The sequence below is a fragment of the Sciurus vulgaris genome, assembly GCF_902686455.1.
Source record: "Sciurus vulgaris genome assembly, chromosome: 4".
In the NCBI taxonomy this organism is placed as follows: domain Eukaryota; kingdom Metazoa; phylum Chordata; class Mammalia; order Rodentia; family Sciuridae; genus Sciurus; species Sciurus vulgaris.
The window spans coordinates 114944470-114964080 of record NC_136464.1 but is presented as its reverse complement, the minus strand read 5'-3'; the positions used below and the strand labels follow the sequence as shown (position 1 = coordinate 114964080).

The following is a 19611-nucleotide window of genomic DNA, read 5'->3' as shown; positions in this document are numbered from 1 at the left end:
GGAGATATAACAACAGAAAGGTGTCAGAGTGATACAGCATGAGAAAACTCAACAAACTCTTGCTAGCTTTCACCAAGGGGCCACAACCCAAGGAATGCCAGCAGCTTCTGGAAGCTGGAAAAGGCAAGGAACAGATATACGCCCTAGAGCTTCCAAAAGGAATGCAGCCTAGCTAACACCTGAGCCCAGTGAGATCCATTCTGCACTTCACACTTCCAGAACTATTAAGATAACTCGTGTTGTTTTAAGCCACCAAGTTTGTGTAAACTGTTTCAGCAAGAATAGGGAACAATACAGTAGATTAAGCAAGGGTTTTCCTTAAAAGGAAGTCCATGTTATCAAAGCTTACATAAGAGAAAATTAAACAGCAGATGGACAGGGAGACAAAAAGTGATCAATAACAGCAATAAGGAAAGACAGAAGTAGTATAACTAAATGGTATTTTAAAAATGACTTTTAAAAAGAAGGTAATTGAAAAATGATCTAGGAAGTAATAGAGGGCAAGACACAATTTTACATGTGCTTATGGTGATCAGGAAATGCTTCTTAGCATTTTTGTATCCAAATACCTAGCCTAATGCTTGCACATAGTACACAACTAAAGTTTGAAGAATTAAGTGAATGGATTTACTTATATCACTCTTATTAAAAATTGCTCTTAAAAAGAAGATCCAACACTGAAGGCAAGAAAAGCAACTTAAATTACTACAGGCACAAAAGTAGTTAGAGGAGATAAAATACCCTGATTTTCTATCTCTTCTTGGACATTAATGGCCACTTTAGGAAAATTACCAAATGAAGCCTTAAAAGAAATTAAAAAGACATTAAAGATTGTTACTCTCTGACTTTGCACACAATACCAAAAGTGGAAAAGGGGTAGAGGGTGGAGTCTGAATGACTATGTGTGAGAATTTTTATATATTAAGAGAGCTCTTTACCTCCCTCTTCTATTCCAAAATCAGAGGTAATGAGAGATGACACAACTGAACACCTATTATTTTTCTTTCTGCCCAACAATATTTTCCTTGGGGTAACCACCATTCCCCCATTCCACATGGTCTGCTCACTATGGCTTGTCACAGGGTTACAAACTTAACTCAGTTTAACCAAAGTACCCCATCTCCCTGGTCAAAATTAGTGCTGTAATTCAATCAAAATTTCTACCTGACTTTCTGCTAGAACCAGTAAAAGAGATGATTCTTTCTCAAAGAAAATGAAGTCAGAGCTGCCAGCATCTCTAGCCCCCAGTCACCAGCAATAGGCCCACATTGGAGGAAAGCATAGATAAGAGATGAAGGCACAGATTTCATGACATTATTTTTTGCACCCAGCTGTGTTTTAAGATAGAGGAATGAAATAAATTCCATCCCCCACTATTATTTTATTTGATTTACCACTTCAAAGTAGATTCTGTTCAATTACAATAGCAAGAACACTAATAAAAAAGAGCAGGAAAGATTTACCTATGGAACTTAAATATGTTATGCAGACCTAGCTAAGCTACTGTTTCTCTAACTCAAAATGGAACTGTCCAGTACACCATAGTTACAACACTTCTTTTCCTCTTGTCTAGATTTCTTAGTACAACTATTTAGTAGAAAACACTCTTTAAAAAATAGAAAGTTGGCTCTAGATAGACTTTATAGACAAGACTTCTGTATCAGATGGAAAAATAAATCCCTGGTCTCTACAGTTCCCCCTAAAACGAATATCCACATTACCTCTTCTTTTGCACAACCATCAACAGTCAAAAGATGGTCAGAACAACATAGACACACCAAGAGTCTCCTTAATTCATGTCAAGAAAGGCATAATATAATGAACCCAAATCCAAGTCCCAACTCACAAGCCAATTTTACTATTTCAAATACATGTAGTCAAAATGAAAAACAGAGAATGGCAAAGGATATGTTCCCCCAAAGGACTGATCAAAGATAATGAGAATAAATAATAAGTATTTTTCAACACCCAGATATTAAACTTCCAGTCTACTGGACAAAAAATAGCCTAAAGTAAAGATAAAGCTAAAAGCAGAACCAAATAATAAAAAGTTTTTACAAAATCACTCCAGCACACAGAAACAACGTTTTGCTAATTATACTCACATTTTTAAAATTTTGTCATTTTTTTCAAATTACTATATGAAACAGTCCTTATTCCCTATAAATTACCAGCAACTTTACCTTGCTTCTTGTCTTCACTTTTGATTTGCTCTTCTGTTTTCTTTTCAATTTCTTCTTATTTAAAATTTTCTTATTCCTAAAAATTGAAAAAGTGGAAAAAATAATTATGAATATTCATATAACATACAAAGCTATTAAAAACAGGTATTGCCAAAACAACACTTGAATATTTCTCTTACAAACTTTCCATGAAACAGGATACTGTGTATACACATTAAGATACTACAAATAAATAAAGAAGCTATTGAGCTGTGTACCATACTGGACGGCTAGGAAATACATTAAATAATAAATAATTATACAATTTGAATTCTGCAACAAAAAAAAACTTTTACAAAAAGTGAAACATGAAAATGGTATCAAATCAAGCTTTTTAGAACTTTATTAACAGTGGGGATTGCTAATAAACATCAGTCATGTCCCCTCCCCACAAAAAAACTGCTTTCTGTGGCAATGAGGGTTACAGTGAAAAAAAAACACTCAAGTCAGTTTTTTACTGAATTAATATAGAAAAAATTCTGAACTCATATACTTTGTATATCCAGTAACTAGTTTTTCATTACCTCACAACCCTAAGACTAAAATATATTTTGAGACAAAGGTCTATGAATGACTCTAAAAAAGAGGGGGAAAAATGTGGTAATAAGGATTATGATGGAAGAAAAAAGAGTCAAGGCAAACGTTTTATTTTCATTTCACTTAATATTTTGTGCTCACCACACTGAGATGCACACTACTAGGTAGTGAAGATAGAAAATGAAAGACAGTTCTTACCCTGAAAGAGCTCAGATACTTAAACAGAAAACACAGTATAATGATATAGCAAGAGGATACAACAGTTGTTAAAAAGACAAAAAGAAAAGGGGTTAGGAGTAGGGAAGAGGTGGGAATAAGATAACTATGAGAAGGGAGATGAGAAGGAAGAGGAAGAAAAGGAGGAGGAAGAAAATATTAGATGCCTGAAGAAGTCCAGTCCTTAGACCTGATAACTGGTAGAAGCAACAATCAAAGAAAAAGTTTTAAACCTAGGTAATTTGGGGGTTGGAATTCCCTGCCCCTCAAAATAGGGAAGTGAGGTGGAAGAATATATACTAAAGTCTATTTTGAAGACATTTGAGTTTAAGATACTAAAATGTCAAGACAGATAAGAGCAAACAGCATAAGAAAATTTATCCTTAACAATTCCTTCAGCTTCCCTTCTTAAAATAGTCAACAAAATCTTGTCGATTATATCTTGTAATAGTTCTTGATTCTGTCTACAACATCTCTACCGTGGTTACGGTAATAATATAGTTATCACCATCTTTTGCCTGGACCACTGACAGTTTCTTAACTCACTTGTATACATATACACTTATCCCCCTTCACTCCATTCTTCGCATAGAAACTAGGTCACCTTTTAAAATCATAAATCTAAGTGGGTATTTCCCTTCATTTAAAACTCAGTCTAATTCCAGCTGAGGCAGGAGGATCAAAAGTTCAAAGCCAGTCAGCCTCAGCAACTTAGCAAGATCCTGTCTCTAAATAAAATATAAAAAGCGTTATGGATGTGGCTCAGTGGTTAAGTGCCCCTAGGTTCAATCCCTGGTACCACCTGCCCCCTCAAAAAAGGAAGGAAGGAAGAAAAGAAATAAAAAAGATCCAGTAATAAGTAGAAAATTATAAAAAGAAAATCTGTACTCAACATTGGAAAATAATACTATTTGCTAGTAATAAAATATTCCATTATATGATTATATCTGAGAATGAATAAATTTTTCATATGTGAGGATGAATATACAAAACTCTAGGAATCACCCTTAACACTAAAAATTGATGTTGGAATTTCTAATTTTATTATTTAGAACTTTAAATCCTAAATCAATAAGAAGCTTAATGAAGAATGTCTGGAATTAGTCCTGTAAGACTTTCAGCCTTCTCACAAAAAGAACCTCATACCCATGAGATATGAAAGAATAATAGCTAAAAATGAAAGGTAAAATGCCTTGTTTATCATTAAATATTTACTTTAAAAATTCAAAGGAAGAATATTTCTTAATAGCTACACTGTTGAGAGAAAACCAAATGCTTCTGCAATATAAGAACAAATGGATTTTGCAAGTTGTTCAGTGATATAGATCATTAGTTTTTCTATCAGAGTCTGTTTTCTAACAAAAAAATCAGTCATAATATAACTAAAATCTTTCTCATTCAAATCTATTTGTTCATTTGTCAATAAAGAGAGGAAGGAGGGCTGGGGTTGTGACTCAGTGATAGAGTACTTGCCTAGCATGTGCGAGACACTGGGTTCGAATATCAGCACCACATATAAATAAATAAATAAATAAATAAATAAATAAATATCCATCAACGATTTAAAAAAAAATTTTAAAGAAATGAAGGATATTATCTCTGAGGTTCTCTCTAACTGTAAAATACTAGGATTTTGATAAATTCAAATTTACACAACTTCTGGAATCAAGTTTTCAACCTTTTACTTTGTAATGAAAACTAAAAAATTCCTGAGCCAATGGTCTAGGTGAAACTCTTCTATAAAGAGCTAAGGGTAAACTTTTCATACTTTGTGGGCAATAGGCTCTCTGAGGCAACTACTCAACCACTATAGCATGAAAGCAGCCACAGACAGCACATAAACAAATGTGTGGCAATAAAACTTCATTTCTGAATGCAGAAATTTGTGCCTCATTTAATTTCCATGTGCCACACCAAGTATTCTTTTTCTTTTCTTTCCTCCTCTGTTCAACCTTTTAAAAAATGTTTTTAAAAATTCTCAGCTTATAGGCCACACAAAAGGAGGAAGAACAGGGCAGGATTTAGTCCATCAGTCATTGTTCGCTGACCCCTAGTCCAAGTTACACTTTGATAATATTGAATCAGGAAGATTCATATAAAAATATATATATATATTTACTAGTATGTAATACAGATAAGACTACTCAATACATCACTATGCTTATACAAACAAGCACTCTTAAAATTATGTGCCTTTTCTTTTTGTAAAGAAAGACTCTTGACCTGAACTTCCCTAATGTAAGATACTAAAGAGGAACAAGCCATTGCTCTTCCTTCAAGGACTAGACTAATGTAAAAGAGCTGTGGAAACAATGAGGACTAGACAAACCAAAGATCCAGACAGAAGAGTACTTCCAAGGTGAACTGAAACCACTAGCAATTTTTCCACGGGGACATTTAAAAAGTTTGAGCATGCATAAGAACCGAGCTTGGTATAGGCAAAGGAACTCTTACTAAAGCAAACAAAAAAACTGGCGGTGCTTTGGATGTCCACATGATCTGAAATGACAGATTGGAATTTAGAAAAGGCCCAGATGCAAGACCAGTTTTCTCAGCGGTACATCTCCTCAGTCATGGGAGCAACGAAGCAGGATAGGGAGCCTGATCAAAAGGAATGAGGAAATTTTCCATTGTCTTCTTGTGTTCAGAAGACTGAATCCCAGCAGAGAAAGAGGTCTACTCAATCCCTGAATGGACAGAAAAAATCAATACCTCATGCTATCTGTCTAACCTTTCTGGAAGAAAAGAGAAACCTTTCTGGAAGAAAATAACATTATCTGAAAGAAAGTAACTGATTTTTGCATACAATGTTGGTTTTGTTTGGGGCACAATATAAACGTATTAAGGGACAGCCAAAAAAAGCAAAATAATTCAGTAGACAGTTAAGAGAAAGCCAGAAAATTAGGCAGACTCACAGATAATCCAGATATTGAAGTTAGAAGACAATGACTTCAAACAGATGTAGAGATGAACAAAATGAATCAAATAAGGAAATCTTCAATTTATTCTATTTAAAAAGAAACAAGCAGATATTCCAGAACTATAAATAGAGTAGTGCTCCCTTATGGGGAAGGGGGGTTCATTCCAAGACCTCCTGTGGAGGCCTGAAACCCTGATAGTACCAAATCTTACATGTTACCTGAACACAAGCACTGCAATACCACACTAGTCCATCTGCTAACTGAGACAGCGAAGTGACTAATAGACAGTATGGGTATGCTGGACAAAGGAATGATTCACATCCCAGGCAGGATGGAGCTGGACAGTGCAAGAGTTCATCATGTTATTCAGAACAGCATGCAATTTAAAACTCATAAGTTGTTTATTTCTGGAATTTTCCATTTTGGGGGTGTTTCTGGGGATTGAACCCCCCATTTAATGACTATAATTCACCACAGGTAACTATAAACCACAGAAAGTTACAGAGAAGGGGGAACAACTATATTTAAAATTATGAACTTGTCAGACAGTTTTAAGAGCAGAATATGACACAAGAAGATACATTTCATGGATTTGCAGAAAGGCCAAGAGAAAAATATCAAAATTTAGTCAAAAAAAAGAATAAGATAAATGAAATAGTATAAGACATTTGGGACATAGTCAAATAGTCTCATATTCATATAACTGGAATTTCAAGAGAAAGAAAAATTAATAAAACAAAAGCAAAATATGAAGAGATGATTACTGATAATTTTCCCAAAATGAATAAATTAACTAAGAGATTTAGGAAACTAAGGGAGCTTCCAGCAGAAAATGCAAGAGACATCTCAGCACACAATAGTCAAACCACTAAAACAAAAGATAAAGGGAAAGTCTCAAAAGCTGTCAGAGAAAAGAGATACACTTAGAGAAACAATATAATTAAAAATGTTCGTTCTTTGTATTCAAAAGTATGGTAAAGAGGGGCATCAAGGAACTTAGAATTATATAGGCTACCAAAAATATATTTTAAAAATGAAAATAGGGTTGGAGTTATGGCTCTGTGGTAGAGCACTTGCCTAGTATGTCTGAGACGCTGGGTTTAATTCTCAGCATTGCATATGAATAAATAAAAATAAAGGTCCATTAACAACTAAAAAAATTTTTTTAATGAAGATAAAAATAGATGCTTTTACACCCATAAAAGCTTTAAAAAATTAAATCCTGAGTGACCACTATTACATTAAATATTAAAAGGTCTTTCTTTAAAAATTGGTATGACATAATTTTCAATAAAAGGACAAATTTTAAGAAAAGCAATAGAAAAAGATGTATTTCAAATTCAGATTCCCAAAAGATCTAGTGTGGCTGTATCAATATTTGGCAAAATAACTTTTAAGACTACAGTATTCTAAGAAATGAGAAGAACATTTTATAATGCTGAAAGGCTTAATTCAACAGAAAACAATTCAAAATGTGAATGCACCTATTAACATACAGTGTCAAAATAATAGGAAACAAATTGGCAAAAAAGAAAATACAAATCCACAACTGAATAGAGTATATTTTAATATACCTTTCTCTGTAATTGATACAATAAGAGTAAAACAAAATAAATACAGAAAAATTTTAAAATGAGATTAATCAACTTGACCTAATGGACTACATAGGAAACCAAATCCAACAACTGCAGAATGCATATTCTCTTAAAATACATATAGAACATTTATCAAAACAGATGATTTTCTGGACCATAAATCAAGTCTCAACAAATTTCTAAGGACTGAATCGTAAGGTAATTATTTGATCACAAAAATTTAAACTAGAGAGCAACCACAGAAAGAAAAGTAAGACATTCCCAAATGTTTGGCAAACACAAAGAACTCGTCATAATGGAAATTAGAAAATGTTTTTATTTAAATAAAAATTATGACATCGAAACTTGTGGAAGGAATTCATTTCTTAAATGCATAGCTTTTTGCATATACCCAAATGTATATACCAAAAACAAAAGTCTGAAAGTAAATTACCTAGGTTGCCTAAGCTTACAACACAAGAAGGCAGAAAGAACAGCAAAATAAATGCAATGAATATATAAAGAAGAAAATAAAAATAAGAACAGACACCAATGAAATAGAAAGCAAAGATTCAACAGAGAAAATCAAAGAAAAGTAATAAATGTAATAAATCCCTAGCTACATTCACAGGAAAAAAAATAAAAGCATAAATTATCAATGTGAGCAATAAGAGAGGATACATTACTACAAATGTTGCCTACAAATTTGACCATATGAAACAAAACAAATTGAAAATTATGAGTTCTCAACACCAAACAAGGAAAAATAATGCAATATCTGAACAGTACTAAATCTTTTTTTATATTAAAAAAATTAAATTTCTAATCAAAATCTTATCACAAAGAAAATTCTATACTCATGGCTTCACTGGTGAATTTTTCCAAACACATAAAAGAATTTACTAGAGTGTTCTTTCAAATAATATCAATCTTAGGCTAATTCTTCCAGAGGCTATAAAAAGAAGATACACTTCCCAACTTTATGAGACTATCATAACTCTGACAAAATTTAAGAGATTTTAAAATGTGAAAATTTGAGCCAATGTCTCCAATTTACATAGAAGCAAAAATCCAACACAGTCAAAAAGAGGAACCAATCTGAATATTCATCAAATGATAAATGAATGAACAAAATGACACTTCTATATAACAGAATACGATTCAGCCATAAAAATGAAGTAGTGACTCAAGCCACATGGAAGATGCTTAAAAATATTTATGCAACATCAAAGAAACAAAGGTTGCAAAAGGTCAAAATTATAAATTTCTTTATGTAAAATGTTTATATAGGTAAATCTATAAAATTAAGAAGGAAATTAATAATTGTCAGAGGCTAAAAGGAGAATAGAGAGTGACTGCCAATACCTATGAAATTTCTTTTGGGGGTAACAAAATATTACAGTGCAACGTCTTTGTTAATATATTAAAAATTACTGAGTTGTATATATATTTTAAAAGGTTGAATTTTACGGTACGTGAATTCTCTCTATATAAATAAGTACAAGAAAAAAATTAATTTAACCTAAAAATGATTTTAATATCCAGTGATATAAAAAGATAATACAAAAGATACAAAATTTATAGTAATTAAGCATAACAAAAACATTTCAGCAGAAGCAGAAAAATATTTCATAAAACTCAAAAACTACTGATGATGAAACTCTTCAGTAAACTAGGAAGAGAATTTAATGAAAGATTATTTACAAAAAAACCCTACATTTAATACTATACTTACTTATATTCAATTATGAAAATTAAATACTCCCACAAAGTACAGGGAAAATGCAAGGATTTATACTGTCATCGCTTCTATTTAACACTGTACTGGAGGTCAGTAAATGAAGCAAAAGAAACAAAAGTCTTAAAGTTTGAAAAGTAAAAAGCAAGTCGGGCGGTGCCACACACCTGTAATCCCAGCGACCCAGGAGGCTGAGGCAGGAGGATTGCAAATTCAAAGCCAGCCTCAGCAACTTCTCAAGACCCTGTCTCAAAATAAAAACAAAAAGGGCTGGAAATGTAGCTCAATGGTAAAGCACCTCTGGGTCCAATTCCCAGTACAAAAAAAAAAAAGAAAAAAAAAAAAAAAAAAAAGAAGAAAAGTAAAAAGTAAAGCATTTTTCATTTGTACATAAAATAATTATATTTACAGAAAATGCAAAATAATTCAGAAATAAATAATTTATAAGAGAATTATCAAGGTCACTGGGTTCAAAAATCAATTTTTAAAAATTGATCATTTTTTATACTGAAGGTTTTTTACAGAAGCCAAACTTATTCTTCCACGTAATTAATGTTCATCACTTTGTTTGGGTATCACTGAATAAATAAGGGGAAATAGTAGTCTGATTACTATCAAGAAAACTTTAATTTACTTAACCCAGCATGCTAATTTGTAGTAAGAAAAGAGATTTTAGAGATTTTAACAGTTCAAATTGATTTAGGAAACAGATGCAATCAGATTTCCTATATATAGCTCAGTCTGTTATGGTTTAGATATGAGGTATCTCCCAAAAGTTCATGTGAGACAATTCAATAAAGTTCAGGGTGAAATGACTGGGTTAGGAGAGTCTTTATCTAGTCAGTATGTCAGTCCACTGATAAGGATTAACTGGGTAGTAACCATAGGCAGGTAGACTATGGCTGAAGAAGGTAGGTCATTGGGGATGTACCCTTGGGATTTACATTTTGTCCATCGTGGGGAGCTCTCTTTCTCTTTGCTTCCTGGTGACCTGTCCTGAGCTGCTTTACTCCTCATTCCACTATGATGTCCTGCCTCATCTTGAGTCCAGAGCAATGTACCTCTATGGACTTAGGCTTTTGAAACATTCAGTGCCAAACAAACTTTTCCTCCTCTAAAATTGTTCTTGTTAAGTCTTTTAGCAGCTAAAAAGCTGACTGAAACATTCTCTATCTTATTTGGAAGTCTCCACATGGGGAAAGGATCATAAATAAAGATACCTTGGCAGCTGGCAAAGCAGCAGATGAAAAATGAGAGAGCGGGGAATGGGGAGAGGGGAGAAAACAAGGGAAAAAGTCTCTCAAAAGTTGCGTATAGACCATGCTTCATGCAGATTATACTCCAAATACACACAGCCTAGACAAGCCAGGAAAACACAAACCATGAAGCAACTGTAGATATTCTGAAGATAATAATTCATCCCAGTTCTCAGGGAAAAAAAAAAAAAAAAAAAAAAAACCAAGGACAATGAGAACTAACAAATAATTAGAGACAAACTCACAAAAGATACCATGAGTGGAAATAGAAGAAATAGAAAATAGAAAGGCACAAAGACTTCTGATGATGGAATTTTCAGATGGTTTATAACATCACTATGTTTACCAAATTTAAAGAAATAAAACACTAAAGTATCTGCAAGGAAGAGAGTTCATTTGAAAAAGAATCAAATCAAACTTCTGGAAATGAAAAATATAATAACAAACTAAAAACTCAATAGATGGGTTTAAAGCATATTAGACAAAGCTGAACAGAGAATTTAAGATTCAGAAAAAAAAATTTAATCTACAAGTCTGTGCAGAAGGAAAAAAAGGCTGAAAATATGACTTTGGACTTTTTCCAAGTCTGAAATCTCCTACTTATTATTCCCTCACCCCAGAAGAAAGACAGCCCCTACCCTATTCAACTACAACTTACCTCTCATTCACTAGACTCCATATCTCAGTCACCAACATTCAGATTTGCCCAACTATTTATACTCTTTCTTTACACTGTAGTGTAGTCCACAACCATCATGAGAATACTGATCTAGAACCAGTTATGTTCTCTAACAATAACGATATGCCCACCATAAAACAGTTTTCTAGCCACTTCAATCCCTTCTTATCAACTCAGAACAGATTTAACTATCAACTCACTTGATAAAAATGGGGACACCATTATGAACATTTACTTTCCTTCCATCCATCTTGACGTGATCTCTACTAGGACTTTATTAATTATCCCCATTATTTCTCCCATTCTTATTCATTCAGTCATTCAATCACTCATTCACTCATATTCTCTCTCTTCCTCCAATTTCTGGCTTCTTTTAGCCTACTGGGCAAAGAATACAGAATTTACAAATGGCCTGGTTCAGATGGAGGCTGTCATTTACTAGCTCTGTGATCTTGGGAAAGTTACTTAAACTTTCTGTGCCTCTGTTCTTTTATATGTAAAATAGGATGAAAACAGTACTTCTTTCATTGGATGATAAGGCACTTAAAAGTTGTACCTAGGAGTTCTTTAAGCCAAATTATATTGTTATATTGTGTATTATGTACTTATATGAATATGTAACACCAATTCCATCAGTAGGTACAACTATAGTGCACCAATTTTAAAAAAATGTGGGAAAAAATCCAAAACAAAAAGATTTACACCAAGTATATAGTAAATATTAAATAACTTTTATTAATTATTATTAATTATTAAAGAGAAGACTTTGATTCAAGGATTCATGTGCAGTAGCTGTTCTGAGAGCTGATTCTTCAATAAAGGAAAATAACAAGTGAAACAGCAAAGGGAAGGAAGTCAAGAAAGGTTACATTATAAAGAGCAAAGGGAAGGAAGTCAAGAAAGGTTACATTATAAAACCTTTTACCCAGATGAAAAAGAGCTTGATCCTACTGGACAACTCTCAAAAATGGAAATGAGAAAATGGCTCAGAGTTATCCCAACTGTAGGTGAGAAAAAGGAAGTATTTTCTATCCATTATTTGTTGAAAGCTTTTCTGAAAACACAAAGTCTCCAGCATTTCTAGATTGGCCTGCACCAAGCATGGCTGTTCTCTAACAAAGTCACAGATAGTTACAGTAAACAGTATGGAGATGAACACTAAAGGGATATAACTAGGACACTAAGAACATGTGCTGGGGTGTCTCTAATCCAAAAGATAAATGAATTCTTTATCCCCTTCTCTAAGCTACCACTCTCCTTTCCCTTCCAACACGATTTCTAAATACCCTACTCCCTTCTCCATCTAAACTTACTGTCACACTGAAATGTGACTTCTTCAACATTTTGAAAAAAAGTGAGTGTGAGTGGGTGTTAGTTCATAAATGATCTCTTAATGTCAACTTTGTGATCATGCCTCAAACTTCTGTTTAACTAACCTGCAGGAAAAGAGAGTTTGTGACAGTATGTTCATAAAGAGCCCTTGAGCATAATGAACATAATGTATCTAAGACAAGATTGGGAGAACCCTAGAACAACACTTTTCAAAATACCCTCAAGAGGTTAAGAAGAGGAGGTTTAGCAACAAACTATAGACTGGGATACCTAATGCAATTAGGTAATATTTGAAATCACAGACTGAACTAACCAATGAAGAAAATGTAGAACACTGTTAGTCCATTTTTTGATACTGTGACTACAAAGTATCTGACAAGAACAACTTGAAGAAGTTTATTTTGGCTCATGATTTCAGGTCTCAGTCCATGGTCAGTTTACTTCAACACTCTGGGCATGAGGTGGGGCAGAACATCATGGCAGAAGGGTGTGGCAAAGGAAAGCTGCTCAGTTCATGACAGTCATGGAACAGAGAGAGAGAGAGAAAATAAGGATCCAGGGACAAGATACAGTTCAAGACCATACCCACAATGACTTCTTCCCACTACACCCAACCTGCCTATAGTAACCACTTAGTAATCCATTCAAATTATTAACCCACCAAATGGACCAATCCACTGATTAAATTACAGTTCTCATAATCTGATCCTTTCACCTCTGAACATTCCTGTTTTGTCTCACATATAAGCTTTTGGGGGATACCTCATATCCAAATCACAAAATAACAAAAATGTACTCCTAAGAAACAAGTTCTTCCTTCCTTTGCATCTACACAAGAAAGGGATTTTTATTTTTTATTTCTATACTTGAAATCTAGTTACCTTCTTCATTTTCTAACACCAAAATGTCTCTAAAATCCACTCTATTCCATCTGTACCTAATGCCTTTTGTGTTTATTTTTATTGCAATTGCTTTTTTGAAAGTGCCCTGCTTTGGGGATCTGCTCCTTTTGATTCCTCTTCTACAATGCTACTAGGGATCAGTACAATTTGAAAGTTTAACTATATCACTACATTACCTAAAAATCCATGATGGTTCCACACTGGTGTCATATAAAGCAATACCTGGAACAAAATAATCTGGCCCAAACATATCATTCTAGCCTCATCTCCTACTCCCTTAATTCTCATTCACAAGTTCCCAAAACTTCAGTCATTGCCAATATTTGTGTTCTTTATCCAAATCCACAATGTCACTGATCTCCATTCACATCAAGGGCCAGCATATAATGGTCTGCAGCCCAAATCTAGCCTGTCACCTCTTTTTGTAAACAAAGTTATACACAGCCATGCTCCCCTGTTTACATATTGTCTACCAATGCTTTCAAACAAAAGGCATAGAGTTTAGTTAAAACAGAGACTGCATGGCCACAAGGCCTAAACTATGTCACTGAATATGTATACAATGCATACACCATAAAGAGTATGTATACACTATAAAGAGTACTTAGCTGTGCCATTAACATATGATTATATATACATATGATATCAAAGAGTATCGGATGTGTCTAAATAGATCCCTAGAAGAAAATAAGAAATTGGGTCTAAAATAACATGAGGAAATAAAGGTCAAAACTTTCCAATTTAAATAAATATTATCACACAGATTTAAGCAGCTCAATGAATATGAAGTAGGATAAGCACATCAAAAAAAAAAACTTCCAGATTTTGCCAATGTGGTCAAGTTGCTAAAAATCAAAGAAAAAAACAAAAAAACCACAAAAAGAGCTAAAAAAGAGTATTCTGATTCCATCATGGTGGCATAAACAAAAGACAGTTTACTGTTCCCACTGTTTATAACTAATGCTTTGCACAAGGTACAAAAAGAGAGGAAGAAATGGAAAAAAATTATTTGGGGATTCAAAAACAAAAACAGATTGTGGACAGGAGTCAAAACTTGAAAAAGCAATCCATAGGAGCATGATTTTCCCAATTTTATTTTTTTCTCCTTTCTCTAAAAGTTTTGCCTACAGGTCAGAAAATAATCACTGCCCTACAAGGCAACACTCCAGTAGCTAAAAACCCAAGAGAAATCCTTTTTCTAGCCAGAGGAAGTGGGAAAAGGGGCTCCTGCAGGCTGGAGAATGTGAAGGAAATTCTGAAAAGAGAAAGTTACAGAAAGAGATACACTAATCCTGTCCATAAACACACATACATTTTGGACTTACTCTGGAGATGCACAAGTATGAGTCAAACCATACTAACTGCAAAGGCTCTGAGAACTGAATTAATACTTGAAACACCCCTGCAGAAGGGAAGAACAAATTTGTTGTTGGAACCTAAATGGGCTGATGATCTGCTAACTGAAACAACAAAAACCAACCTTCTCCAGGGAATAATAACAACCTCCAGAGATTGCAAAGCATATAACATCCAAGATACAATCCAAAATTCTTATAATAAAAAAAAGTGTGGTTGATTTCAAAAGAGACAAGCAAAAGATGTCAATTTTAAGATGATCCAGATATTGTAACTATCTAACAATAACTTTAAAGCAACTACTATAAATATGCCCCATCAAGTAAAGGCAAAGTGAAGTGCATGGAAAGAAGTTCTCAATGAAGAAAATTATTTTTAATTAGGCTGAATATAACATGTAAAATAAAAAATTCACTTCATGATACAATAAGAAAATGGAAATGGTAGAGAAAAAAGTCTGACCTTGAAACCGGATCAATAAAAATCACCTAATCTGGCTGGGTACAGTGGTACATGCCGGTAATTCAATGACTCAGAAGGCCGAGATTACAAACTCAAGGTCAGCCTTAGATTCTTAGAAAATCTAAAGTTGTATGGTAATTGTACTAGAATTGCTTTTGTTTGCTTTTTATAGTCCCCAAGTAATTTTTTCATTTTCTTTCTTTGTGTGTATGTGTGTGTGTGTGTGTGTGTGTGTGTGTATGTGTCCAACATATCTAGTTATAAACAATGGGTAAAAAGCTAAATATTAGATCAGAATCTCTTTTTTAAAAAATGGCAGAGAAAGTCCTAAAATTGGTGAAAGACACAAATGTACATATTCAAGAATTTCAGCATTCTCTAAAGAGGACAAATGCAAAGAAAACAATGGCTAGACTCATTAAATCAAACTGCTGAACAGGAAACAAACAAAAAAATCTTGAAAGCAAATAGAAAAAAATAACAATATGTACAGAGGAACAATTCAAGTTGCCAGAGATTTACTGTCAGAAATCATAGAAATGAAGTCTAAGGGTTCACTACAGTGCTAAACAGAAAAAAAGCATCTACTAAGAATTCTATGTCCACCTAAAATATCCATTGGGAATGAAAGCAAAATAAGGACATTCTCATATAAACAAAAACAAAGAAAGGTTATCCTCATCTGACTACTGTACAAGAAATGCTACTGTAATCATTAGGTTGAAAAGAAATGCTACATCTTCAGGAATGAAGGAAGAAGCACAGAAATAATAAATATACAGGTAAACAATATACAACATTTTTTTCTTTCAGTTCTTTAAAATATATGACTTGACAGCAAAAATTATAATATCATATGGTGAAGTTTTCAAAGTATGTAGCCGTAATATATGACAACTAGACCATACATATCAGTTAGAGAGGGGGAATAAAAAGATTTGTATAGCAGAAAGTTTTCTGTTTTCAGTGAAGCAAAACAATAACAACTCTAGGATGTGAAATGTTAGGTATATATCTATAATCCCCAGAGCATAAAGAAATTAACATAGGGAGATAAAATCAAAAAGACTGCATTAATAAAATGTGAAAAAATAATCCCCCAAAAAATACCACATGACCCAGCTATCCCACTTCTCAGTTTATATGCAAAGGATTTAAAATCAGCATACTATAGTGACATAGCCACATCAATGTTTATAGCAGCTCAACTCACAACAGCTAAACTATGGAACCAAACTAAATGCCCTTCGACAGATGAATGGATAAAGAAAATGTGGTATGTATGCACAATGGAATATTACTCAGTCATAAAGAAGAATGAAATTATGGCACTTGCCATGTTAAGCGAAATGAGCCAATTCCCAAAAAGCAAAGGCCAAATATTTTCTCTGATATGTGAACGCTAGTTTACAATGGAGTGGGGAGCTAGGGAAAAACAGAAGTACTCTGGATTAGGCAGAGGGGAGTAAAGGGAGGGGAAGGGGGTATGGGGGGACAGGAAAGATAGTAGAATGAATCAGACATTATTATCCTATGTGCATATATGATTATACAACTGGTGTGATTCTACATTGTATACAACCAGAAAAATGTTTATTTATGTTTGATATGTCAAAATGCATTTTGTCATGTAAATTAGAACAAATTTTTTAAAATAATACAAAAGAAGGCAAAAAATGAGCAAAAAAAATTAAAAATAAAGAGGTACATGAGACAAACATAATGGCATACCTAAAGTCAATCATATCAGTAACAATTACATTAAATATAAATGAGTTAAATGCTTTAATTAAAGGGCAAAGACAGAGTACTGTAGTAAGAGGATGGTAAGATATTATACATGCTGCCTACAGGAGAGAAATTATGAATATAAAAATACAGACAGGTAAAAATAAAATGAACAGAGAAATATAAACATGCAAAAAGTAAGTATAAGAAATCTGGAATAACTTTTACATTAGAAAAATAAGTTAATCTCATAGAGTATTATTGGAGATGGAGATGCCACAATGAAATAATACATCAGTAATTTTTAACAATTATCAATGTATACAAAGCTAACAGACAAAAACAAAAATTGACAAAATTAAAAGGCTACAAATTCAGAGTTTTCAATATTTCTCTCTATAGTAACTGATACAACTAGACAAAGAAAATCCAGACATAAAATATCCAAACAAAACTATCACCCAACTTTAATTAATTGATATTTATAGAACTCTAAATCCAAAAATGGCAGAACATACATTCTTTTCAAGTGTCTATAGCACAATCACCAAGACAAACATATCCTGGGGAACCAACATCCCCTGATAATTTATAAAGAGCAAAATCATCAAAACATGCATTAGAAAGTTACATATATGCATGCACACACACAAATATATATAAGAAAACACCAAGTATCTGATAAATAAGTAAAAATGGGTAAGTCAATTAAGATCACAAAGAAAATTAGATATTTTGAACTAAATTAAAAATACACAGCAAGTAAAGTGTATGGTATGCATCTGAAGCAGAACTTTGAAAAAATTAATAGCTTTAACATATTAAGAAAGAAAAATCTAAAACCTGTGACCTAAAACTCTATCGTATGAAACTAAGAAAGAAAAAAAAAAAGCTAAGCAAACTCAAAGTAGACAGAGGTAAACTATGACAAGAAAGTCAATTAAAAAAAAGAAAACATCAATAAAAGATAAAATAACAAAGTCAAAAGCTGGTTCTCTGGAGTTATAAATAAAACTGTCAGCTAGAACAATTAAGTGGGGGGAAAAAAACGATGACACACAAAAACTTATCACAAATGAAAAAGGAGCCATCACTACAAATCCCAGGGACATTAAAAGAAAAATAAAGGAAAACTATTCAACTCTGGGCCCGCAAATTTGATGAAATGAATAATTCCTTGAAAGATACAGTCAGTCAAAACCCACACAAGAAGAAATAGATAAGCTTAATTGTCTATACTATTTAAAGAAAGTGAATCAGTAATTAATAATCTTCTAAAACAGAAAGTCCCAAAAGTTCCCTGGTGAATTCTATCAAACTTTTAAGGAAGAAATCACATAAGTTCTCTACAATATCTGAGAGGACAGATTCAGAAAGAATACTTCCCAATTCATTTTAAAAGGCCAGCATAACTTTAATATTAAAATCAAAAACATTATAACACCAGAAGATTATAAACCAATATCTCTCATGAGAACAGTTCCAAAAAATCCTCAACAAAATGTTGGCAAATCAAATCCAATAATATATAAAAACAAATTATATACCTCAACCAAGTGAGATTTATCCAGGTATGCAACATCTGAAAAAATTAGTGTAATCTATCACTAAAAATGATAAGTCACAGGTTCATAGCAATTGATAAAGAAAAAGGATTTGACAAAAGGCAACCTCTCATTGGTGATAAAAACTCTTAGCAACTGGAAATCAAGGGGCAATGTCTCAATGTAATAAAGAATAACTACCAAAACCCCTATTGCTAGCTGGGCACAGTGGTACATGCCTATAATTCCATCTCCTTGGAAGAGTAACACAGGAGACTCTGGTGTTCAAGGCCAGCTTGAACAACTTATTGAGACCTTGCTACAAATAAAAATATAATAAATAAAAGTGCTGGACATGTAGCTCAGTAGTAGAGCACCCCAGGGTTCAATCCTCACTATGACTACAACAACAACAAAAACCTACTACTACATCATACTTCATGGTGAGAAATTAAAAGCCTTCTGTAAGATTAGGAACAATAAAGGCATGGATATATCCTCTCTCCATTCTTTTTTAACATCAGACTAACAGTCTAAACTAATACAATAAAACAAGAAAAGGAGATCTGAAAGGCAAAAAATAAGCTGTTTGAAAATAGCATGACTAATTGCTTCTGTAGAAAATCCAAAAGAAGAGATAAAAATTCAAGTAACTAATAAGAGATTACAGTGAGATTGCATGATACAAGGTTAATATACAAAAGACAATTATTTTCCTATATACCAGCAGTAGAATTGAAACTTTTAAAAAAATTATGTTTGTATTACCAGTCCAAACAATGAAATACATAGGTATAAATCTAACAAAATAAGTACAATATCTAGATGAAGAAAATGACAAAACTCTGATGAAAGAAATCAAACTATGATTAAATAAATGAAGAAATGTCTATATTTGTAGATAAGAGGGCTCAATATTATCAAAATGTCAGTTCTTCTCAATTTGATCTGTAGATCCAATGCAATCCTAATAAACATCCAAGCAAGTTATTCTGTAGATTTTGACAAACTGATTACTCAGAATAGCCAACACAATATTGAGGGGGGAAAAATTTATAGGGGTGACATTACCTGACTTTAAGAATTACTATAAAGCTACAGTGTGGTGTCAATTAAACAAGTAACAAACAGATCAATGGGACAG

At 33.0% G+C, this 19611-nt stretch overlaps 1 protein-coding gene and 1 long non-coding RNA gene across 14 annotated transcripts in view; one reads left to right on the top strand and one right to left on the bottom strand.

The window, feature by feature from the left end:
• Positions 1-19611, bottom strand: part of MYCBP2 (MYC binding protein 2) — a 273950-nt gene that overhangs the window by 242522 nt on the left and 11817 nt on the right. For all 13 annotated transcript variants that reach the window (XM_079138891.1, XM_079138897.1, XM_079138894.1 and 10 more), the window contains exon 2: positions 2184-2259. In XM_079138891.1, the coding sequence (XP_078995017.1) occupies positions 2184-2259 (76 nt within the window). The remainder of the gene's footprint in view (positions 1-2183; positions 2260-19611) is intronic.
• Positions 9126-15102, top strand: LOC306660583. The gene is made up of 2 exons (XR_013763684.1): positions 9126-12007; positions 12047-15102. It is a non-coding gene; the product is annotated as an uncharacterized lncRNA (long non-coding RNA).